This window comes from Oryzias latipes, chromosome 13, assembly GCF_053564925.1.
Source record: "Oryzias latipes strain Hd-rR chromosome 13, Olatipes_Hd-rR_3.1".
NCBI classification, from domain to species: Eukaryota; Metazoa; Chordata; class Actinopteri; order Beloniformes; family Adrianichthyidae; genus Oryzias; species Oryzias latipes.
The window spans coordinates 8,975,549-9,001,295 of NC_136249.1; the positions used below are offsets into that span (position 1 = coordinate 8,975,549).

The 25,747-nt window shown below is 43.0% G+C and overlaps 1 protein-coding gene and 1 non-coding gene across 2 annotated transcripts in view; both read left to right on the forward strand.

Moving 5' to 3' along the window:
- Positions 1-2,519: 2,519 nt before the first annotated feature.
- Positions 2,520-2,601, forward strand: trnal-cag (transfer RNA leucine (anticodon CAG)). Its single transcript has one exon. It is a non-coding gene; the product is annotated as a tRNA-Leu (tRNA).
- Positions 2,602-4,787: 2,186 nt separating this feature from the next.
- The window catches only part of LOC144981478 (uncharacterized), a 51,368-nt gene continuing 30,408 nt past the window's right edge, over positions 4,788-25,747 (forward strand). Inside the window, exons 1-3 of the mRNA XM_078929546.1 lie at positions 4,788-4,969; positions 5,064-5,129; positions 5,211-5,279. Coding sequence (XP_078785672.1) covers positions 4,915-4,969; positions 5,064-5,129; positions 5,211-5,279 — 190 coding nt within the window. The 5' untranslated portion in view covers positions 4,788-4,914. The remainder of the gene's footprint in view (positions 4,970-5,063; positions 5,130-5,210; positions 5,280-25,747) is intronic.

Sequence of the window (25,747 nt, forward strand, 5' to 3'; positions counted from 1 at the left end):
TGACTTCTCCGGAAACAAGGTAGGTGAAGCTATCAGTTTGTAGATCCCAACACAATCCTAAGCTTCTCTGAATGGGGAGAGGATCCACACTGAGATCTAAATCTTTGAGATTTTTTGCACGATCTTCAGATGTGAATGCTTCCATAACCTCACTGCTATTTGAAGCCACTTTATGCAAACGGACAAGAAGGTCAATCACGGAAACGACAGATGTCTAACTTTGACAATTTTCCAAAACGAACTGTTAAGCATAGATTACATAAACAAAAATGCTTCTTTTGACAACTAAACACAAGGCATTACAATCAACATGAATACCAGATTTGTTCATGAGTGAACTATTTATCTAAAATGGTCTGTCTGTTTTACAACATGTTTGCAAAACTAAAGCTTTAGTGCTGCTGTCTTATATGGCAGCGCTATAATTTCTGCTTCTTTTTGGTTTCTGCATTGAAAGGAGGGCATGACACACTACACTTTGATGAAGTCGCATGCCATATTTCCTTCCAGTCTTGTACTGGCACGTGTTTGAATCCAAATTCTGATATTCAGCCAGCAGTCATGCTTTTGCTCAACTGTCCACTGCTGTCCTTAACAATGTAACAGTGCATTATATTTACCGTCAAGCAACATCATCAACAAACTTGGTTGATGTCAAGTCATTCAGACAAAACGGACCTCTTAGGAGGCTGTTGTCGTACGTGCTAGAAATGAAGGAAAGACTGATCAATCCTTTCTGATTCCCTCCATCAGAAAACTCTTTCTGAGGTTCTGTGTGGTTTGTTTTGTGTTTGTTTATAAGAACTTCAATTATATAGAATTTTCTGTTTTGAAGTGAATGGAAAAGGATGAGATGGGATTTCCTGGCAGTGAGGATTTATCTTAATACCAATGAAACAAATTCTTAGGTCATTTACAAACAAGTTACAAATTGTATTTGTCCTTATTGCGGGAGTATTAAGGGCTACCTGGCTGTCATTGGATGCTAATGAATGAGGAGTCAAGTCATTGCATTAGAACAATCGGTCTGACGACTTAAGGCCTGTTCACACCGGGACGAATTTCGCCGGCGATTTTCGCTGACGTTTAACGCCTCGTGACTAAACAAAGGGCACCAATGTGAGTGTGCACACCGACGCGAAAAAACGCCACGCGTCAAAGCGTCAAAAAAAAAACGCCTCGGGTTTGTTTATTTTTTTTGACGCCTCGCGTCGAAATCTATTCGACCAATGAGAATGGCGCTTTTGCACACGTGTCTGGAGCTTCTGAAGTTACAGTAAAACACAACTTGGGGGCGCTCAAACACAAAACTGCCTTTCTGAGCACACATACCAGCGAAGAAGATAGACGCCAAGTCGCGTCTACACTGCCGCAAAGAAATAATGAGGGACATTCTTAAATATCCCCGAACCAAGCACCAGTTGGAGCTACTGGTGCTTGAAATATTCATGTATTCTTTGTATTATTCTGACAAGCGCGTAAATACTTGCTCTCTTCTTCTGAGTGAAAAGCGACTTTAAGAAGCGTAAAGTTGTGCAGCGCCACCTTGTGTACAGGAGTATTTCTGTTTACATTAAGCGCCATCTAATGTCAGGGAATGAAATTGCATGTTGCACGCTCGGCTCATCGTCAGCGAAAATCGCCTGGGTGTGAACACAAAAAACGCTGGCGAATAACGCCTGGCGAATATTCGTCCCGGTGTGTACGGGCCTTAACACTGTACCTCACTGGTGAGTTGAGAATGGATGCTCTTGACATAAGTTTCGGTCCGATCGTCTCGCAGCTCCACCGTGATTGGTCGCTGCAGCCGCAGTCCGATAGGACCAGCCACTTTGTGAAAGGTAGAAATGAGCTCGACTGCCTGTTCAGCACTTCGGCGAGGGTAGAAAACGACCCAGATGTTCAAAGGGATCTAAAGGAAAAACATTTAGACCAACACAATACTAAAAACGTCAAGGCTGGAAAATCTGGGGCTGCTATGACATCGTCAGCGAAAATCGCCTGGGTGTGAACACAAAAGACGTGGCGAAAAACGCTGGCGAATAACGCCTGGCGAATATTCGTCCCGGTGTGTACGGGCCTTTAGCTGTAATGCACAGTGGGCATCTTGCTGCACTTACCAACACCTTTCCTGAAGTGTGAGAAAACAATGTCTGTCACTAAGGTTTCTGTAGTGTAGTGGTTATCACGTTCGCCCAAACCGCGAAAGGTACTCAGCTCGAAACTGGGCAGAAGCATGTACTTACTTCTTAAATTGGAGACGTCAGGAGATATGACAGTTTCGTAACGGAACTTCTTTGCTGATCATGTCTCTAACGACAAGCAAACTCATTGTGAAAGGCCAGTTAGCTCAGATGGTTTAGAGCGCTACTCAGCAAGACAAACATCTCAGTAGTCTAAATTCTGTTAAAAAAGAGAAGGCCGTTTTCACCATTCAATCTTTGCCTTCTGAACAGACATGTTGTTCAGCACATTGGTCTTTTTTGTATAGAACTTTCCATAAAACTTTCATGGAGGATGTCAGGATGGCCGAGTGGTCCAAGGCACTGCGTTCAGGTCGCAGTCTCAGAAGAGGTGTAGGTTCAAATCCCACTTCTGACATTCAGCCAGCATCTTAACCAATGTTTACTGCTGACTTCATCAATGGAACCCTGCTCTCTGCTTTCTAGTGACAACAGCTTACATGATTACAACTTATTCAGACAAATCTTTTTTAATTTGCTCTCAATGTTTTGTAAAGTTGTATAAGGAAATTCTGTAAAAAATATTGGTGAACATTTTTTTCTTTTAAAGACTGATGTATTTTTTTAATGGCTGATGCACTTTATTTTACACAAATTGGCTGTCATTGGAGATTACCAATGGCAGATGGCAATCCTGGAGGATATCAGCTCTTTGTTCATCCAAACAGGCCCTGATAAAACACTGAGAAGTTAGGAATATGAAAGATCGTAAAGTACTTTTTTCTTTGTGTTTTTGTGATTCTATTAAAGACATTTTGATAAGAATGACGGTACCGCGATTTAGCCGTAGCTTCAGCTGTTTGCGGAAAAGTCTTTAACTATCTCCACCAATCATTCTTGGAGGCTTAATCACATGTCATCAGTCTGACCAATCAGAAGTGGTTAAAGTCTTCACTTGTTCAGATTCTGCTCATAAAGTCTCTCAGTTCCAACAAAAATACCATCTTAAGCTCGTCTTTAGCGCTGTAGCTTTCCACAGAATCCGGTGTCAGACCATGGAACGTGTGAACTAAACCAATTTAGCTCAGAGAAGCGAATCGGTTTGCCCTTTTGTGGCAGTTTTCACACGACATCTCCCATAATGCATTAGGTTAAAGTGACAGCGTCTCAGCGCACAATGAGTCTTTCTTTTTAAACGTCTTGAAACCACAACAAACACGCATCAAACAGTTTTTGAATCTTTTAACTTAACTTTTATTACATCTTTTAGAAAAAAACAGCTGCAACATCCAGTTCTGTCTGCCACAATCATCACAAAAATGCATGTGAGTTTGCAGAGGGCCTGTAGTCAATACAGACTATTTTTTTTAACTTTTTTTTTTTCATTTATCGATGCTGGTGCGCCGCAGGATTTTTGTCAAGGTTAACGTGTGCCGTGGCTCAAACATGGTTGAAAAACACTGTGCTAGAGGCCAGAATCACTTTTTTCAGTGTAGAACTTTCCGAGAAGTCTCCGCAAAGAACCAGAGTGCATAGATACTAGATTGGTGAATATAGACCTTGATACATTGCGTTTGAGCAATTCTTTTGAGAAAATCAGAGCAGTTTGACAGTGGCTTCTTCTCTTGTTTTGAGTTCTATAGGAACAAAGTTTCACAGGTAGACATTCGGAGCATAGTTACCACATACGTGACAAGAGTCTCCAGACACTCCGATTTTTGGGAAGAAGCCGCCTAAATAGCGCTGAAGCTCTCAGCACCATGGAGAGCAGCTTTCAACTGACAGACAGCACTTGAACAGAAGAAACTCTTAAACTGACAGATATCAGCATCTGCAAAGTTATTCTCTTTTAGCGCCATTTATATTAAAACTTTTTTTCATTTTGTTTGAATTTTCTTGATATTTTAACCACATTTTCAAATTTACCGTCAATTGTGTGTAAACAGACTTTGCAAAGTTGTACAGATCTGTTTTAGCGCGACTTTTTATGTCATAAAATCTGCAAAATCTGACACAATGTGTAATGACTTTAAATCTCCACTAGAGAGCGCTCACATGATGTTGTAATCTTCAGTGTGAACTTCATAATAAAAGGAAGTTGTCTAACATTCAACAAAGATGTAATAGTTCTAGGAGAATAAAAGTTTGATCTTTAGTCTTTGAGGACAAAGGAGTTTGCAATGAAGGAAGGTTTGTTTTTGACTGTCTGCTCACGGATCAGAACAGTTCTGCTCTTGCTCTGAAGATGCAACACGGTAACGGTCCTGAAACAGAGTCCTGACATTTATATAAAAATATATTAAAATATTTATATCAAATGTCTATAAAAATGAAAACAAAATTTCTGCATAGACAAATTCTGTGGAGCTTCGATGTCCTCCATTATACTTAAGATTCCCTATTACTGTCAAATGATTTCATTTTCTTCAGAGTTAACAGTTTGATTCCTTAACAATGTGAACTTTTTACACAAAGATTACAGGAACATTTGTTTTTATTGTTGACTTAGTGTGACATTTTCAAGCTTTTATCTTAACCTAATAAAGCTGAGAACTAACAAGGTAATCCATAAATACTGAGGTTTCATCACAGGTGTGTCAATCAAAATGTGAATCCAGCTGATCTGAGGAGAAAGACAATCAGCTGTTATGAACAGCAGCTGTGTTTCCTGCAGGAGGAACTTTTTTAAAGCTCCTCTTGTTTGTTGGCTTCTCATTCGGTGTCTGAAAAGATGGGAGCTCAGTCGGTTGTGGCCCTTTGTGTTTTGGCTGTTCTCCTTAGCAAAGGTATGTAGGTTTATCGGAAGGAGAATTCACTGCAGATTGAAATTAGTTTTTCATAAACCATCAAAGCAAACATTAAAACTGTGATTCTCCTCAGGTTTAAGCTTGCCAGTTGCTAGAGAGAGCCAGGATGCAAACCATAAAAAGATTGGAAGAGGAGCTGGTGAGACTTAATGCTAGCAAAAGTATATACAGAAAAAATTCTCGAGTGGATGTTTACTACCTTCTTTTCCTCCCCCAAAAGATTTGGCTTTAGAGAACAGCTTTGATCTCCTACAGTCACTGGATTCCAGGTTGGAAAATCTGGTTAAAGGTGAGAATTTGTAAAAATTAACGAATGCAAATGTTAAAATAAACTTTCAAGGTCTTAAAAGTAAAAATTTGTTTTGTTAGTACAACTGGAAACCAATGAGGTGGAAGCCCATATAACACTCAATCAAGACCAGACTGTGTCCGACGCCGCCAGCAACCAGACTGTGTCCGACGCCGCCAGCAACCAGACTGTGTCCGACGCCGCCAGCAACCAGACTGTGTCCGACGCCGCCAGCAACCAGACTGTGTCCGACGCCGCCAGCAACCAGACTGTGTCCGACGCCGCCAGCAACCAGACTGTGTCCGACGCCGCCAGCAACCAGACTGTGTCCGACGCCGCCAGCAACCAGACTGTGTCCGACGCCGCCAGCAACCAGACTGTGTCCGACGCCGCCAGCAACCAGACTGTGTCCGACGCCGCCAGCAACCAGACTGTGTCCGACGCCGCCAGCAACCAGACTGTGTCCGACGCCGCCAGCAACCAGACTGTGTCCGACGCCGCCAGCAACCAGACTGTGTCCGACGCCGCCAGCAACCAGACTGTGTCCGACGCCGCCAGCAACCAGACTGTGTCCGCCGCCGCCAGCAACCAGACTGTGTCCGCCGCCGCCAGCAACCAGACTGTGTCCGCCGCCGCCAGCAACCAGACTGTGTCCGCCGCCGCCAGCAACCAGACTGTGTCCGCCGCCGCCAGCAACCAGACTGTGTCCGCCGCCGCCAGCAACCAGACTGTGTCCGCCGCCGCCAGCAACCAGACTGTGTCCGCCGCCGCCAGCAACCAGACTGTGTCCGCCGCCGCCAGCAACCAGACTGTGTCCGCCGCCGCCAGCAACCAGACTGTGTCCGCCGCCGCCAGCAACCAGACTGTGTCCGCCGCCGCCAGCAACCAGACTGTGTCCGCCGCCGCCAGCAACCAGACTGTGTCCGCCGCCGCCAGCAACCAGACTGTGTCCGCCGCCGCCAGCAACCAGACTGTGTCCGCCGCCGCCAGCAACCAGACTGTGTCCGCCGCCGCCAGCAACCAGACTGTGTCCGCCGCCGCCAGCAACCAGACTGTGTCCGACGCCGCCAGCAACCAGACTGTGTCCGACGCCGCCAGCAACCAGACTGTGTCCGACGCCGCCAGCAACCAGACTGTGTCCGACGCCGCCAGCAACCAGACTGTGTCCGACGCCGCCAGCAACCAGACTGTGTCCGACGCCGCCAGCAACCAGACTGTGTCCGACGCCGCCAGCAACCAGACTGTGTCCGACGCCGCCAGCAACCAGACTGTGTCCGACGCCGCCAGCAACCAGACTGTGTCCGACGCCGCCAGCAACCAGACTGTGTCCGACGCCCTTCTTCAATAAATGTTTCTTACATCTTAATGAATTTTTGTTTTTCTCACATTTGGGCAGGACCTCAAAAGACAACATTGGCTTCCTCATTATGGCAGGTCACACAGACAGGTTTTACAAATTTTAAGGGTCAAATTGATCCCAAGGATAATAGGAGGGTTAAATTGAGTAGATTATATGAAGACTTAAGTTGAATCCCTTGACATTTTGGGAAATCCAATCAACCTTGTAAATACGGTGGTTCCGGGTTACACAGCAGGACGCGTGGCGTGCCTCTCTGCGAATACAACTATCTTCAAATTACTTAAGTGGATTTTCTCCAAGAGCTGACCATGCCCCCGATGAAAACCCAGGAATACGAAGACCTCAAAGTCTCTTGACATTATTCAAGAAACTCTGAAAAGTTTTATGGACAAAGTGTCCGCTAAGCTAACGCCACTTTGGGAAATGATGGAAGAGTTCCGAAGATTGTGGGCTCAAAACGAGCAGCGAGAAAATCGGGTCCATTCTGCAGAAAAGACTTGATGTGGAACAGCAAGTAAGGATGATTGTCATTATCACTGGAGTACCAATCAAGCCCCGAGCGAGGCTAACAGCGGGTGCTAACACTGCTAATGCTAGCGCCAGTGTAGCTAGCAGTGCTAATACGGAGATCGGTGCAGAATCTCTGGTACTCCAAATGGAAACATTTCTCATATCTAAAGGGATTTCCCTGGATTTCGATACCATCGAGACTGGCCACCTGCTCCCCAGGAGGAAGGAGACAGATAAACCAGCAATCCTCATTAGGTTTGTGAATCACAAACACAAGCTAGCTTTGATGACCCAAAGGAAACACTTGAAAGGTTCGGCTGCTTATCTGAACGACCATCTGACCAGAAGGAATGCTGAAATCTCAAAACATTCACCGCTTCTCAGGAAGCGTAAGCAGTTTGAGAACACTTGGGTTAAAAGCTGCAGGATTTACGTCAAACCGATCGGTCCACCGGACCGGGCCTTCCACTCCCTTTCAAGCAACATTTATTAATGTCTAATTATCCTAAGTTTGATTAGTTACTCTATGAATGTATAACTGATGATTATATTGCTTTTGTGTATTATTTCTACTTAATTGCTTGAAATAAACCAATTCAATTCAATTCAAAATACAGTGATAAAATATTGTTTTTGAATTAATATATTCTCTGTTTAAAAATTGCTGACCATTAAAATCGTTTAATGAAAAATGTTCATTTATGTAAAAATACAAATATTTAGCTGGAAACCACAGGGAATCAAACCCCAACATGCTAAGCATGTGCACCATTACCAGTGTCTTTTGCTTTTTGATCAGACCAAAGGCAAAACCTGAATTTAATTTTGCAGGTGTATTAAGTCATCATCCCATCAAATTATTTAAATAAAAATGAAACTTCCATGTCAAACTTAATCTTTTTAAACATGTACGGTCCCCAACCACAAGGCTGGTCCGCTGAAGAAATATTCAATACCGTACTCATGAGTCTGAACTATCTTGTATTTTGAAAAATGACCGGAAAAGTCATTTTTTCCCAGTAAAAAACAAAAAAGCAATTAAAACAGGTCATTTTGCTCAGCTTTATGGTTTAATATATGTTTATTTTTGTGTATGTATCCGCCCTGTCGTTTCATTTGAACAATTGATGTACAGTTTCATCTTTGTTTTTTACTGTGTCACCTGTGTTCCGAATGAATAAATAGTGTAAACAAAGGAATGCTGGGAAATTAGCACCGCTTCTGCACCACAAACCAGAATCAAATTTCTAATGAGCTCCTGCTGCTCTGCAGAAAATATGTTTTAAAAAAAGAAAGAATTTTCCATTTTGGCTAAAAACTAAACAATCATAATTAAAAGACCACTGGGAAGGATTCTACAGTAGAAAAAATATAGTTGGAGTGGGCGTTTGCTTGCTCCACAGCTCTACCAAGTGGACAGAAAATGTACTAGCAATACAGAGAGTTAAAAAACATGATGGGGTCCATTACTTGTGAATCTCATCTCCTATGTTTTATTTGTTTTGTTGTCTATCCTTCAGTTTAAGTTCAGCATGGCGACATCTGTGCTAGAGCTGTTGAGGGAGGCTGCAGATGTCTTCCAACAGCAAAACCAGCAGGAAACAGCACGAGACGATCTTCTAAATGTGATTCTTATTTTGCTATGATTACAATTAACTGCCTGTTGGCTCATAACTTTTTAAATCTGTGTGGCCAGTGCTTTATTCTTGGCTGAACTGACCCGGAAGTAGGGTTAGGGTGAGGCTAATACGTACTAACAACATTTATCTATGGATGTAGTTAAAATTTATGCGGACAATACTGCTATGTGCATCTTGGCTGCAAGTAAATATGTGGGAGTAACATCAGCCTTTATTTTGTCTGGACACGACTGGAAACACAAATTCACACGATTGTTTACATGTTTTCTCAGGACTATGTTGAGCAGCATTCTGCACTCAAAAGGAGCCTCCGCCAGCTCAAACACCGTCCCAAAGCCGCTCCTCTGCTCGGAAACACGGTTTCCCTGAGTCCAGCAGGCGGCAGCGGCATGATCTTATCCCTCCCAGGTGATGAACAGATTCTGGCTGGTAAGCCAACGATGGTCAAGCCATGCACCTGCCTTTAACTGAAGCCTTTCTTTTATTTTGGCAAATGTTTTTGGATCACCAGAATCTGACGCTCCCGTTCGCTGAACAGCTGCTACTTTCCATATATTGAGTTTCTGAACATTTGACTGGCTCAAGCAGTTGGACTACGACAGAGGGTTCCGCCGGGGTGCTCGCCGGCCGCTATAGCCAAAGGACTGTTCATGCCTGGATTCATCCCCGCCGTCTACTAAAACGACAAAGAAGAAGGGAGATCGGCACCACTGGTTACCCTTGGTTCTTTAGCTGATCTGTGTTTGATGAGTGTTTATGCGGTGTGTGTGTGTGTGTTTCTTTGTGTTTGGATTTGGTTTTGGGTTGCTGACCAGAGTTCGGGAAACTGCTGGGACCCGCTCTCATAGGATTTTTGTTTGTTTCTTGAAAAATTCTTTATATAAATATTTTTTTTTTATAACGCCACTAATCCTTCCCTATTTGCCCCCCTCCCCCAGCACTGAGGACCCAGGTGTCAGTCCTGTGCCTAAGATGGAAGCCTTCCTGGTCTGGAGTGACGTGTCCTTGGGTTGAAGGGTTCACATGTGTGTGTGATCTAAATCACGTGATTGGGGTGATTTTATATTTTTTGTTCTAAGGGAGCCTCCACCTCCCTTTGCCATTCAGGTCCTCAGAACTGAACTTCTGTTATAATTTATGTATTTGGCGTGCATGTATTTTAACAAATCATTTTTAATTGGGTTTAGAATTTTGTAATACATTTTTTTTAACTCTGCTGCCCTTGTTTCCTGCTTTTGCGTGCATCCATCGAAATTCCCTCCAGACCACACGTTGTTGGTTGCACGTATTCAAAATTAAAGTCCCATTAGATGTAACACACCTAGATGTGGGATATTTGTTCTCCACATTTGACCCATCCCCTGGGAGAGCGGTGAGCTGCAGACACAGCAGCGCTCAGGAACCGTTTGGTGTGTTTAACACCAACCCTAAACTTAATCCTAACCTTAACCATTCGTCTGGGTCCGTTTGGCCAAGAAAAAGGTTCAGCACTTGCCACTTGTATTTACGTGCAAATAGTCACTTTCTTGATAATAATATACATTGATGACCCAAACTTGCATGCTAGCACCCACTTTAGCACCCACTTCACACTTCCCAGCCTGATTTCTTTCTATTAAAATGGGATTACTAACCTGCACAAGCTGACTCCTCCCCATCATAAAATATTGCTCTCATCATTTTTGCAGTTGATTGTAAAATATTGCGTCCCCTTTTGTGATTCTTTGCGTGCCTGTTTGGACCTTGTCATTACTTTACTCAGCAAGACGGGCAAGACTCAATGCAAGACTCAATGCAGATAGTAATGGCGCATGTGTGTCACGTCGTATATCACGCCAACCCAGTAATATATATCCATGGCGACTGCTTTTATGCCACTGAGCAGCGTCCTGCACCTATAGCAGTATGATTTTATGAGGAAGAGGGCAGTTCTGCTCCAGTCCAAATGGAATTTTTAACCTGTTTTAATCTCTTACCTTTTCAACTGATGTAGTACTTTAAAAGTTTTGAGTAAAAATCACGAAAAAGAGAGAATCAAGCTCTTAAAGGTTTGTGGGTAGCTCTGAAAAGAGCCGTTGTGGGTCAGAAAACACCGTTCTGGAGCTGCCATGGGTCTGCTCCCTCTGCTGGAAAGTGGATCATGAAGGAGTTTCTCAGCTGGAGAGCCTCTCTGCTGGAAGCAACCTATCTTATCCCGTGCAGCTGCTCGTCTTCAGTTACCACAGCCTCATCACTGCAGGTTCCTGTGGTTCCTGAGGACCTGATGAAGCTGTGCAGAACACTAGAACTTCACACTCTGTTCTGGATCTTCAGTCAGATGTCAATACAGACTCCACTGTGTAGAGACCATCCAGAAGGCTTTTTCTTCACAAGCAGCTGGGCTGGTGATAGGTGGCAGTTAAAGGTCCACCTCTATCGAGTAAGGAGGCGTCCAGGGAATGACTGCATCGCGTTTTTCTGCAATGGGAAGGTGTCATCTGCCACATAGACACGGGGGAAAGTTCCTTTGCCTCGGGGGGCCTTCAAGACAACATGCTTGCTGTCCACTGCCCCAGAGCAATTAAAAGCCACCAGAAAAGAACTAACTAACCTGGCTCCAGGGTGGGGCTCTGGTAACTCTGATTGGGGGGAGTAAGTGAATCTAGTAATGAAAAGCTTTTTGTCTGAATCGCCCTTAGTCTGGCCCATCTACCAGGACCAGTTGGAGGTGGAACACCACCCAGCTACCGGCTCCTAGGATCATTCGGGCACGCAAACCCCTCCACCACGATAAGGTGGCGATTCAGGGAGGGGATATTTATCAGTCACTAGCCAATCATTAACAGTTACTGTGGGGACACCGAAGAACTTGGAGAAAACCCACAGGACTGCCAGGCTTTAATATGGTTCATTATCTATACATTTTACACTGATATTTATGTAAGTATGGATTCATTTTTGTTTGTTTATTATTATTAATTTATGATTATTATTTTATTTTTTATCATTTTATTACTATTAATGTATTATTAGATACTCAATTCGTGTATTTTATTATTTATTTTTTTATTATTATTATTGTTATCATGGCCCACAGCAGTCACTGACCAAGGACCATATTGTTTTCACAGCCTGTTTGTCTTAAATTCACTAAAAAAAAGTCTTTTTTAGAATCTAGGGAAAGACAAAGCAACCGGACAGAACCTACTAATGCACAAAGGAACACAAAAACTATTTCTGCACATAGAGAGATTTGTTTGTGCAGAAAAAAAACCCACTTCCAGACAACTAACTATCCATCCATCCATCTTCTTCCACTCATATGGGACGGGGTCACAGGGGCAGCAGTGCAGTGGGGTACAGAAATGTTCTGGAGGTCACTGATCAGGCGTTGTGCCACAACCGCTTTTGGTTGAAATTCTCAGCACGTGAGATATTCCCACTGACACACACATACACACCTTATTTGGTAACGCATTATTTTACGGTACAGTACTTACAGTGTACTTAAGTGGTATTTAGATGGTACTTATTGTGTAACCACTGGGTACTTACAGGGTATTTACATGGTCCTTTTTATGGAATTTACTGGGTACTTGTCGGGTATTTACATGGTATTATTTATGTGACTTACTGGGCACGTACATGGCACTTTGATGTTTCTACTCTGTAATTGCATGGTACTTGCTCTGTATTTATGTGGTACTACTTGGTTCATACTTATGTGGTACATACTGGAAATTTATAATATACTTACTGGGTATTTACATGTTGTGCAACGGTGTCTTTTATGGTACTTACCACATGTAAGAACAAGGTAAGTACAAATAAAGTACCTTGAATTTAAGTCTACACTCGTATGTTTCATGGTATTTACCATGAATTTACCACAGAAACTACCGACAACAGCCTCCTAAAAGAAACAGGTTAGTCTTGTCTAAATGACTTGACATCAACCAAGTTTGTTGGTGATGTTGCTTGACGGTAAATATAATGCACTGTTACATTGTTGAGGACAGCAGTGGACAGTTGAGCATAAGCATGACTGCTGGCTGAATGTCAGAAGTTGGATTCAAACACGTGCCAGTACGAGACTGCAACGTTAGCGCAGTGCCTTGGACTGCTCATCCATCCCGACATCTTCCTGGACCAACTTTGGAAACTGTGAAACAAAAAAGTCTTATGTGCTACAAGTGCTTGTTTGTTCAGAAAGCAAAGATTGAATTGGGAAAAAGGGCCTTTCTTTTTTACTGACTTGTCAACTACTTGTCAACCATTTTCGGCTCCCGCGCAAAAGACCGGGGTTCAATTCCCTTGACTGGCAGCACTGCTTTCTAGATTAGCTAACAGAATATGCAAAACCATTTGCTGGGTAACCTCGTAATTCCTGCTTGTTCACTGTTGCCATCACAAAAATGGCTGCCATCTTTATAAAAATCAACAGATCATTAAGGAACACCACATGACTGAAATGACCTGTCTGTTTCACAACATTTGTGACAATATCTGAAGCTTTAGTGCTTCTGTGTTATATGGCAGCACTATCATTTCGGTTTCTTTTTGGTTTCAATTTTTTGTGAAATAAAACTTGATTGATTCCATAACAGTTAAATTATATTGTTACCATAGCTCCAATAAAAACCACAGATAAAAAAAACAACCTAAATAAATGTGCTTAAAAATGATAACAAGAACAAGTGTCCAGTGTCTAAGAGGCAATGTAGAGTGTAGCATCTGATGCGAAGAAATCTCAGCAAAAGGATTCTTTTCTGCATTGACATGTTGCAGACTCCACAGGAAAGGATGTGAAGTGTTATTTCTGGATCCTCCAAAGCGATGACATCACTGTCAATCTGCACAAAAAAAACCCATTAGTTCAAAAAAACGAGTTTTATTTGATGTCACACGGAACATATAGGAAAAAAACAAGTCCAGTAGTATTTTCAGAAGCGTAAATAAAAAAAGTGCGAAATGGAGCTTCTTTCTTGCTGTGTGCGAACATTTTTTTCTTCTTCTTTTTTTCTTTTTATTCTCTCTCTTTTTCTTTTCTGGAGGGAAGAAGAGAGAGGGATGTTAGAGAGGGGGGGGTGATAGTGGGAGGGGGGGATAAGACCATGAAGCAGCATTGAGCAGACAAGTTTACTGGTTGTTTATCATTACGGTAAGGTTCAAATGTAGTAAAAAAAGGGTGGGGCCTGTCCACACACACACACTGAAATGTTATCAACACACCTGCTAGCTGCAAAAATGTCCACATGTCAACATGTACACAAAACAGATAGTGTTCACACACGCATACCTATGCCTTTAAACCAACTAATGTGAGATCTTTCATTCATTCAATCATGCAAACTATTAGTGCAAAGGTGAGCTAACACCTGTGCTCAGGTGAGTGTTTATATTCTTCTAAAATGGATGGTGGAATGTGAAAAGAAGGAGGAGGAGGAGCGCCCAGCCACCCCCACACCCAGACCCCCGCCGCAGCAGCAGCGGCAGCCGGAACCCCCCAACGCCACACGGCAGCAGGCAGGGGACAACCGCCCCCCAGGCGACCAAATCCGCCACCCAGGCCAGGACCAGCAGGACCGCCGCGAGGCCCCCAGAGCCAGAGAGCAGTGTGTGAGCTGTGTGCGAACATTTGACATACATGTACTTGGTGGCCATTTATAAGCCCACTAAAACTGGACAACTGTGGTTAATCAGGTGAATCCGAACGGACTATGAAAATGCAGCTGAGAAAAAAATAGTAGACAAAAGAGTCAATCATCTGATTCTGCAGAATTACGTACATAATTGACGTAACGTTCAAGCTTCCCGGTGCTTCAAAAACCCCCGCCCTTTAAAAAAATAATAAACTGTACCCTGTAAAGTTTGTTGTGATGCCAATAGCTTAATGTGGGTGCTAATGTGTCTTCAAAATAGTAAACACATTGCTGCGGTTCTCTGTTCCACGAAGAAGAAACGGCGGTTGGCGTGGATACGCAACGCTACTCTGAGGTGTCACGTGACTTCCACCTCCTGAGCTTTATTTAAACTTGCGCAGATACAGATTAACAAATTTGTGTTGTATTAAATGTAATGAAAGGGTATGATTCAGTAACGGGGGGCCCGTCGTATGGAGAGTGTTTGTTTGGAAATGAAATAATAAAAAGAGACAATGTGTCACGTGAAGAGAAGGCTTAAAACTGAATGTTATTGTATTGGAGAGTAAAGATCGGTGGGTATATCATGCACCAAGACAATCTGTTAGACATATGTAGAGAGTATTTTCTGAAGGCTATAAAAAAACAAGAATATAAGGTAGTTGTTGATATAAACGGGCACGACAATGGGGGTGCTAAACACATCTAAACAAAGACCCTTTTGCAACAGCTATACAAAGCCCGGCATGGCTCTTGCAAAATGCTAGCATGGCCTGCTGCTCTTTCATTTACAAGATCCAGTTTAACACAGTTTCTTTTTACTTACCTTCTGTTCTTCCATTAGCAAAATGACCTCCTCTGGTAAGCCTTGAGCATGCAAAAAGACACTTACAGACGTCAATTGTTGGTTTCACTTCTCCAGCTCCTCAGATACTGTAGTGCTGAAGGATGTGGTTCACATGATTCACATGCGATTAAAGTCAGAATTCTAAGAAAAAAGTCAGAATTCTTGAATTAAAGTCAGAATTCTGAGAAACAAGTCAGAATTCTGAGATTAAAGTCAGAAATCTGACTTGATTTGATTCTGTACCGGTCAGTCGTTAGCGTGTTAGCTTTAGCATGGCTCGTAGGTTTATTCCCTTCGGTCTTCAAAAATTACTGGCTTGTGAAACCTTCCAGTATATTTGGAAACAAGGCAACAGAGGTTAAATGCATCTGGCATTGAATGCAGCGAACTGTCTCCTAGTGATGGGATTTGCAATGAATGCTTAACTCAGGATAGTTTGCTAATACTTTATCCTAATTAGTTATGATGCTAGAGTCATCCAACACCGGTCCCTATGTTTTTTTTGGTCTAAATTTAATGATTTTATTTCTTTTACAGAAATATTTTTTTATGTTTAGTCTGTTTTAATTGTTGCACACTTTAAATGAGCAGCAGACCACTGAACATTTTGTGCGTTTATTTACGGGTTCTTTTCAGTACAGCAGCGGCTGCCAGCTCATACAGGTGGGTTTTTTCTAGGAAAACGAACTCTCAGCGCTCCTCCGATCTCTTTTCTCTTCCCTCTCTCTTTCATGCTGCTGTGCGCGCTCGAGCATGACGTCATTCTTGCTCGACAGCGCTCGTTCCACCTGCTGGTCATTTGCAGTACTGCATAATTTGTAATTAACCCACAACACTTGAAACAGTTTTAACATTTAACAATTATAAAATAATTAACAAAGGGGTGGCTTATTTTCACTGTCCCTACACTCTCCCCTCAAAAATTCAATGGCGTCCCGACATTATAAGAAACATTTTTCCTGATGTTTTTACACTAAAGCAGTCCTTTCATAAGAGTCAGAGGTCACAATAAGTCACAGACGCAATACTGATATCCAGTAGTCCATATGGCAGGTATCTCTACTTAATGCCACATGGTCGCAGCAGTAGTTGATGTGCACGTCAACTGTCCACTGCAACATCTGTCGAACAAACAGGTATCTGCATCTGCTCTGAGTAAGGCACTTTAACCTTAAAAAAGTCTTCATTCTATTTTGTGTACTTCAGTAGATCTAATTTTTGACTTATTATGTGTTAAAAAAGCACCAATGTCAAAACTTAAACTTAATCATGGTTTGGTAAAACTATGAACTCAACTTTTTCAAATCACAACTCTTTTTACAACTTTTACTTAAGAAGGAACAAACTAAAAATCACATTCACTAAGCATGTGAAAATGTAGGCTGCCCCAATTGTTGATATGTAAACACCATTTTGGGTTTTCTTTTACGAAACGGATAATTTTTCACTGTCTGTGGTGTTTCAGGATCCTCATCGTCACTGGAAGAAGAGGGTGATGACTCTTCTTTCTCTGTGTCAGGCGTTTTGTCAATCTCTGCTGGAGCATCTGTTGCCAGTTCTGGTTCATCCTCATCCTTCTGCTCTGTCTGTGACGCCTCTCTGTTGTCTGGTTCAGAGTCTGCTGCTTCTGTTCTTCGCTGGTGCTCCCCTCGATTTTCCCATCTCGATTTTAGTCCAACCATTGATGTCCACTGTTCCTCATCATCAGACACAGATTCCTCTTCTTTTTGTTTCCGGAGACTAATTTTTTATTCCGTCCAGATTTAGTTGGCTCAGGTTCACTAGTTAGTGGGAGAAAGTCACACGGCAGCAGAAGATTCCGGTGAAGGATTTTAACACGGCCCTTTCCAGTCTCTGGCTTTACTTCATAAACTGGGCTTTCAGGGTGTTTTCTCTGTCACAATATACACCTTTTCTTCCCAATATGACCTCAATTTACCCGGTCCTCCCCTCTCAGTGAAAGTCCGGACAAGTACTCTACAGCCAGGATTCAACTCTGCGCCATATATTTTTTTATCGTAGTGAATTTTTCCTCTGACTCCTTCTTTGATGGCTGTTTTTGAAGCTAGTTGGTATGCTTCAGTTATTCTTTTTCTCCATTTCTCTGCATAGTCTTCATGTGATGGGCTTTGGTCTTTCACCATGAGGCCGAACATGAGATCTATAGGGAGTCTAGGTTGGCGACCAAACAGAAGGAAATAAGGTGCATAGCCCGTAGCTTCGCTGCGTTTGCAGTTATACGCATGGACTACCTTTGCAAGAGAAGCTTTCCGGTCTGTTTTAGCATGTTCTGGCAAATTCCTAAGCATTGCCAAGAGTGTTCTGTTGAATGTTTCTACTTGCCCATTTCCCTGTGGATGATACGGTGTTGTGTGAGACCCAGAAACCTCACTGTACTCCTGAAGTTTAGCGAACAGTTTGTTCTCAAACTCCCTTCCCTGGTCATGGTGAAGCTTGGTGGGGAATCCAAATCTCAACACAAAGTCTCCAAAAATCTTTTCTGCTGCGGTTTTGGCAGCTTTGTTTCGGCACGGGTAAGCCTGAGCAAATCTGGTGAAGTGATCCATCACTACAAGAATATATTCAAATCCTCCTTTACACTTTTCCAGATGCAGAAAATCAAAAGAGGTCAATTCAAAGGGGTAGACAATATTCGTGAGAGGAGCTTTGACAGGCTTGTTAGGGCGTTTGTTTTTCAAGCACCTGCACACATGCGTGACATAGTGTTCCACGTCTTCCTGCATGTGTGGCCAATAGAAGCACTCTCGAATAAGGTGCAAAACTCTCTCCACCCCAAGATGACCCATTTCTTCGTGTAGTTCTTTATAAACCAGTTGTTGAAATCTGGTAGGAAGAATCAGCTGTGAGCGGGAAGCTGTTTTGCGACACAGTAGTCCATCGTCATCGAGGTATAGTCTTTGTTTTTGTCTCATTAGAGCACTTGTGTTTGTTGGCTCTCGCGCAGCCGTTGTCTCTCTCGCTGCCTGGGAACTCTCTCCCGACGCTGCAGCCGTCAAAGACATCCTTCTTCCCACACACCGAGTTTGCTACTTAGCTCTCACAAATGGACACAGGAAACAATTTCTGTTCACTTGAAGTGCAGTCCCCCACTCACTTCGTCTTTCTCCTTCACTCACAGATGAGGGGTCCCGCCTTCCTTTTTATTTTCAACTGCACGTAAAAACAACGTTTACATATGCTGACGCATTTACGTATTCCAAAACGAAGATTGTCTATAATGACAGACATCGCACTCTAACACCCCCACTCGATGATGTCATTCAAATCAATAACATTACATACCAAACATGTATGCACAGAACCTTTCTATTTTGGGTTTTGTGGCAGACTTTGTGAACACGTCTGCCACCATGCTTTCTGTTGGACAATAAACCAGTTCAACTTTTCCCTCTAATACAGTAGACCTTATAAAGTGGTATTTAATGTCCACATGCTTACTTCTCTGGCGGTTAACAGGATTCTTAGCCAGACGAATAGTTCCTTGATTGTCCTCAAAAATTTTAGTCGTAGTGTCCTGAAAGCTATAGTCCATATCTTTCAATAGTTGTGTGAGGTAAAGAGCTTCCTGGATTGTGCCTGCTAAGGCCATGTATTCTGCCTCACACGTCGACAGTGCTACTGTCTGCTGTTTCTTGGTTTTCCATGAAATGACAGCACCATCTTCATTTAAACTGAAACAGTAACCTGTGGTGCTTTTCCTGTCATCTGGGTCGTTAGCCCAGTCTGCATCAGAGTAACCAGTCAGTCCCAGTTTGTTGACACTTCTTCTATAACACAACTCAATGCCTTTGGTCCCTTTCAAATACCTGTAGACATGTTTCACCGCTGTCATGTGCTTCTCTCTAGGATCTGAGAGATATTGTGATAATTTACTCACAATCCAACTGATGTCTGGTCTGGTACAGCTCATGATGTAAATGAGGCTGCCCAACATTTCCCTGTATTTTCTCTGATTTGTTGGATCTCCTTCTGGAGTGAGATCACATTTTGTTTCACTGGGGGTAGCTCTGGCTTTACAATCACACATCCCGAATCTTTCCAGAATTTTCTCAATGTATCTGGATTGGTTCATTTTGACAGTATCTGCAGTTTGGGTAAATTCAATGCCAATAAAATGAGAGAGCTTCCCCAAATCTTTCATTTTGAACTTATTTTTCAGTTTTTCCTTGACTTCTTCCATACCCTTCTCATTGCTAGCAGCAACAATGATGTCATCCACCCATACCAACAATATTACTCTTTCTTTGTCAGACTGTTTGGTGTAAACACAGTTATCGGTTTGACTCTGTACAAATTCATTTTTAGTCAAAAATTCATGGAGCATCAAGTTCCAGTTCCTACCAGATTGTTTTAGGCCATAAATTGATTTGTTTAACTTACATACCAGTTCCTCCCCTTTTTCAGATTTTACATGAAAACCTTGTGGTTGTTCCATGTACAGTTCAAAGTCGATGGGTGCATGTAGGTATGCTGCCTTAACGTCTAACTGATGCAGTTTAAGGTCATACTGTGTTGCTAATTGCATTAGCATGCGTAGTGATGTCAGACTAGCAGTTGGAGAAAACGTTTCAGAGTAGTCCAGTCCTTCGACTTGTGTGTACCCCTTTGCTACGTATCTAGCCTTGCATGTTTCATTCCCTTTTTCATCCTCTTTTATAGCATAAACCCACCTTCCCCCCACTGTCTGTCTACCTTCCGGTAGTGGTACAAGAGTGAAGGTGTCATTTTCCTTGAATGAAACCATCTCATCTATCATAGCTTTTCTCCACCTGTCTGCTTTCTCTGATGCTACAGCCTCCTCATAGCTCTGTGGTAACCCAACAGTCATCCTGTAACAGTAGTCAACACTTAGTTCACTGTTCTGTACTGCACACTCATATATTTGGGTTTCTTTCTCACTCTGTCTGATGTACGGGTAGTTTGGGCGTCGGTGTCTGTCTCTTGGTTGTCAGTCCTTATCTGTTCTGTTTCTGACTGAATGTCTTTGGTTGGTCCTGGTACGTGCTCTACAAAGTAGTCTCCCATTTGTTCTGTGTCAGTCTGCGTCTGACTCTCTGTCTTTTCTTTTGTGATGAAGTGTATCAGTCTGTGTTTCTGCACACTCTTGGTTTCTGGAAAAAACACCATGTTTGCTGGAGAATGTCGATCAAAACCAACAAAAATCCCCTTTTTGCCTCTAGAGTCTAACTTTTTCTTGTTTTGTTCGTACACAATACACTCTGAGCCAAATTTTCTCATTCTGGATAGATCTGGTCTTTTACCAGTGAATAGAAAATATGGTGTCTCCCCTGTTCTTTTACAGTAACATCGGTTTCTTATCACTGTAGCCATCCTGGCTGCATAAGGCCATAACTCTTTGGGTAAGCCTGATTCTATGAGCATACACCTCACCATTTCAAACACTGTTCGCCAGTTCCTCTCCACGGTCCCATTTTGATGGGGGGAGTATGGAGCTGACCTTTCATGTTTTATTGTATTGTCTATCAGCAGTGTCTGATACTCTTCTGAAGTAAACTCAGTCCCATTGTCTGATCTGAGACGTTTTACTTTACCATAGGGTGCTATGTCTGCTAAAAACTGTTTCGTAGCTTCAACTGCTTTGTTTTTGTTTCTTAGGAAGTACACATAAAGAGCACCTGAAAAGTCATCAGTGAAAGTGATCGCATACTTGTACCCCTCAAATGACTCTGGTGCAATAGGGCCCCCCAGGTCCGTGTGTACAAGTTCTAATGGAGCTTTAGCTCTGGCATCACCTTCTCGGTTTCTGGTTTGAGTAAATTTGCCTTGTGGACAAATCTCACATTCACCTGGTTTCTTAGCTTTCTCTCTGATTTTCATGCCATCCACAACAGACTCAAGTTTAAGCACATCACCATAATTACAGTGACCCAGTACTTCATGCCAGGTTTTTAGATCGAAACAGGTGTTACATTCATCATTATTGTCATCATCTGGTTTCTCTACAGTCTCCAGGTAATACAGTCTGCCTTTTACCTTCATGCTGCATGTTGTTCCATCAGGAAGAATCATCTTGCTGTTGCTCTTCTCAAAATGGAATTTTGCTCCCTTAGAAGCTGCAGCCTCCACAGACAAGATGTTCTGTGGGTATTCAGGAATCAGCAGAGCACATGAAAGAGTGACGTTCACCACCTTTCCTTTGTCGTTGACCAACTCGATCTGGGCGTCGCCTTTCTTCAGGACACTCCCAGTTTTCCTTGTGCCATCTGCTAACTCCATCACGTGATTCTTTGGATGAAAAGTTTTGTCAAACCTTATGAAGGCCTTTTCATCTGTCACAATGTGTGCAGAAGCACCGCTGTCCACCAGAAGACCTTTCCGTGGTGTAGACTGAGATGCATATCCATCCACCTTTAGGACGAATGAATTCTGCTCCTCCTCCGCTTGTCTTGCATCTTCCCTCACAGGTGTGCCGTCCCCTGGAGCCTCCAAAATGGCCGCCACCTTGTTCCTGCCCCATGCAGACTTGTTCTCCTTCGTGTACTTGCCATGGATCTTCTTGTCTTTGTTTCTGCAGTCTCGTGCTCTGTGTCCCACCTTCTCACAAATAAAGCATTCTCCGTTGAAATGGCTCTCTTCCTCGACTTTATGCTTTGGTCTGGAGACTTTGTATCTTGTTGTCATGACTTCATCACTTCGGGTTTTATTCCGGTATTTTAGCGTGCATTCAAAACTTCTCAGCCGAGTTTTAAATTCTGTGAAAGTCAATGTCTCTCTTGTTTGAGTCACATGCACTGAAAATGGGTTGTAATCATCCGTCAGGCCTTTTAAAACCATCGCCACCAAAAGTGCATCACTGAGCGTCTCCTTTGCTCTGTTCAATGCCGCCACTATTTTCTCAACACGTGTTAAATAGTCAGCCAAATCTTCACCGTCCGCCATTAGCACGTTAGTTAGCTCTGTGTATAAGCTAACGATTCTCGGTTTTTCCTCCGACTCAAAATGGCGCCTCAATATCTCCAAACTTTTCCTCCCGTCATCAGGAGCTTCATAGAGAATCTGCATTAACGTTTTATCGTCCAAGCAGCCACACAGTTCTGCATAAGCAAGTTCATTCCTCCTACCGATCTCCTCAGCCTCAGTATCCACTGGGTCCCTTCCCAGAATGGTTTCTTTGAGTCCGATCGTTTTTAGGTAGGCCAGGAATCTTGCTTCCCAGATATGATATCTGGCTTCATCACCGTCGAATCGTGGCGGCGGTCCCCGTCCATACACGTGTGTGTTCGTAGCCTGCCTGGGCCCATAACCTGTTGGCTCTCGCGCAGCCGTTGTCTCTCTCGCTGCCTGGGAACTCTCTCCCGACGCTGCAGCCGTCAAAGACATCCTTCTTCCCACACACCGAGTTTGCTACTTAGCTCTCACAAATGGACACAGGAAACAATTTCTGTTCACTTGAAGTGCAGTCCCCCACTCACTTCGTCTTTCTCCTTCACTCACAGATGAGGGGTCCCGCCTTCCTTTTTATTTTCAACTGCACGTAAAAACAACGTTTACATATGCTGACGCAATTACGTATTACCAAACGAAGATTGTCTATAATGACAGACATCGCACTCTAACAGTGTTTCTGTGGCCTAGTTGTTGTCCTTTTTTGGGGCACTTCCCTGACAACACATATTTCAGCACCTCACCTATCACTGGGTCATCCCAGTGATAGGTGACAAATGTATATATACACTTGTCATTCAAATTTTTTTCTTTGCACTTTTAAAATTGGTTTGGCACCACTAAATGTGCATCCAACATGCAGGCAATATACTGTATTCAATTCTTCAGCAGCAACAATAATACATTCACAAAATGTATTAATATAGAGATCTCATTTATGTTACAACAGTTGCGCTTTGTTAGTTCTGCTGATCAGTTAGAGGACCCACAGATTAAATTTCGCCTAGGGCCCCCGGAAGACCAGGCCCAGCCCTGAATACAAGTATTTCCAAGTTGGTTTGAGTTGCTTCTTTAATTTCTCTTCTTCTTGAACAATACTCATATTATTATTTTGTAACTGAAATAAAACAGAAAAAATGTGTTCACAGACATTAGCTTTCCATAACAAGGAATAACAGGCCAACTGCTAATTCACAGCTTGTAAGAAATACTTTAAACTACACAAGAAACAGCTAAACAACTTCCTAAGAAACATTAACAATGTATAATCAACTTACAAAGACGGAAAATTCCCAATGCTTGCAAGCACAGAGCCATCTCAGCATGAACGTGGCTGCATCTCCGTGAAAATGTGCTCAATTGAACTCAAGAACGCATGGTGAGAGCACTCACTCTGACACAATGAAAAATCGAAACTTAACAAACGACAGATATCTAACTCTGACAATTTTCCAAAACAAACTGTCAATCATAGATTACATAAACGAAAATGCTTCTTTTGACAACTTAACAAAAGGCATTACACTCCCCGCTTGAAATAATGCTGTTATATCACAACAAACATCAACACAAATTTACGTAACTTTTTCAGTTATATGGGATAGGAACAACAATGTCTGAAACTGGTCTAAGGTAAGTCTTTAAAGTCCCGTCTTATGCAGTGCGTACTTCCATCTTACGTACTTTACCGTCCTTGCTACGAAAGGATTTCACGATCAATCCCAACGGCCACTCATTTCTGTTGGTCTGGATATCCTTCACCAGAACCATATCTCCTTTTTGGATGTTTGGTTTATCCTGAGTCCACTTACTGCGGCTCTGCAACGTTGACAAATAGTCCCTTTTCCACCTTTTCCAAAAGGTGTCAGCGAGGTGCTGAACGTGCCTCCACTGTTTTCCAAACAGCTGACCTGATTTGAAGCTTCCAGAAGGCGAAAAAACAGTGCTCATCTTTTGTGTCAGTAAAGCAGCTGGGGTTAGCACCTCAGGATGGTCTGGGTCACTTGATATGGCAACCAGGGGCCTAGAGTTCATGATTGCCATCACTTCAACCATGAAAGTGCTCAAAACCTCATGCGTCAGATGAGTTGTGTCTGTCTTCATTAACATTGCATCCAAGATACGTCTGGCACCCCTAATTAGGCGTTCCCAAGATCCTCCCATATGGGATGCATGTGGTGTGTTAAACATCCACACACAGCCTTTCTTTGTAGGTATTTGCCAACTACACTATCATCTGCGATAAATTCCAGTTCTTTGCATGCTCCAATGAAATTTGTCCCTCTGTCTGAATGCAGAAGTTTGGCGGCAGGACCTCGAATAGCAAAAAACCTTCTCAAAGCATTGATAAAACTGTCAGTTGACATGCAGTGCCCATCTTTTACTTTGAGCACAACCACCATGCATGTGACGTGTGACAACTGACCATGGGCCAAAAACATCTAAACCAACCATTGTGAAAGGAGGTCCAGGTGTTACTCTGCCTGCAGGTAGGTCAGCCATTTTCTGAGTTTCCTTTTTTCTCCGTACCTTACGACAGGTGACACATCTGTGAATGACCAAAGACACAAGACGTTTACCGCCGATGATCCAGTATCCACAACAGCGTATGCTTCTGTGTCTTCCTTGATGAGAGACTTGCTCATGATAATATCTTGCAAGCAATGTAGCAATTTGATGGGAAGCTGGAATGATTAGAGGATGTTTCTCTTTTTCTGTCAGATCAGCAGAAGATAAATGTCCACCAACCCTTAAAAGTCCATCCTTGTCCAAAACTGGATTAAGCTTCACAAGACTGTCATTGTTTGCAGTTTGACTACCTTTAAGGTTTCTGAACGTCCCTTGGGAAGTTTCCCGATGAACAGCTTGAATGATAACAACTTCTGCTTGCTCAAGTTCTGCAATACTCAGCGTTCCAGTGTAATCCTTTAACTTTTTCTTAAAGGGTGATGCAAAATGAATGAGTCTAGCTATGGCTCGGCAAAGTGATGTCCAGTTGGAGAACTTTTCAAAGCGCTGAGATCCCAGCTGTGTTTCTAATGTTGTAGTCAGAAGTGTAGTGATTTCTGGACGTAACTCTTTATCCGATGCTGGTTCCACCAAGGAAAAAACACTTGCTTGGTGTGACTTTGAAATTTGTTCAGAGTAGAGAAAAGGGGGACCAGAACCACCGGGGGACAGGTTACCAGCTGTCCCCAACTTACCCCCTTCCTCATATAACCTCATATTAGGGTGAGGGGGTGGGGGGTCTAGCCTGCGATGCGCCTTGGGGGGGGTTACTTGGCAGTGGCCCCCCTCCTATGGTTGCCGTATGGAGTGGGCCCCCCCTCTTTCGGTTTTATTTGCACCTTAGACATGTAGGGTCCTTGGTAGGTGGGGTGAGGGGACATCACTGTGAGTAATCAGGAGATGTCCCCTTAGTGCCCTACTCGCCAATTTTAACTGCACCCCCCTTAGTACACACACCCCTCCCCCTTCAATATATACATTCCAACATAAACACACACACATGCGCACACACACCCTTTCAAACACACATACACGCACACACATTTTGCAAGGAA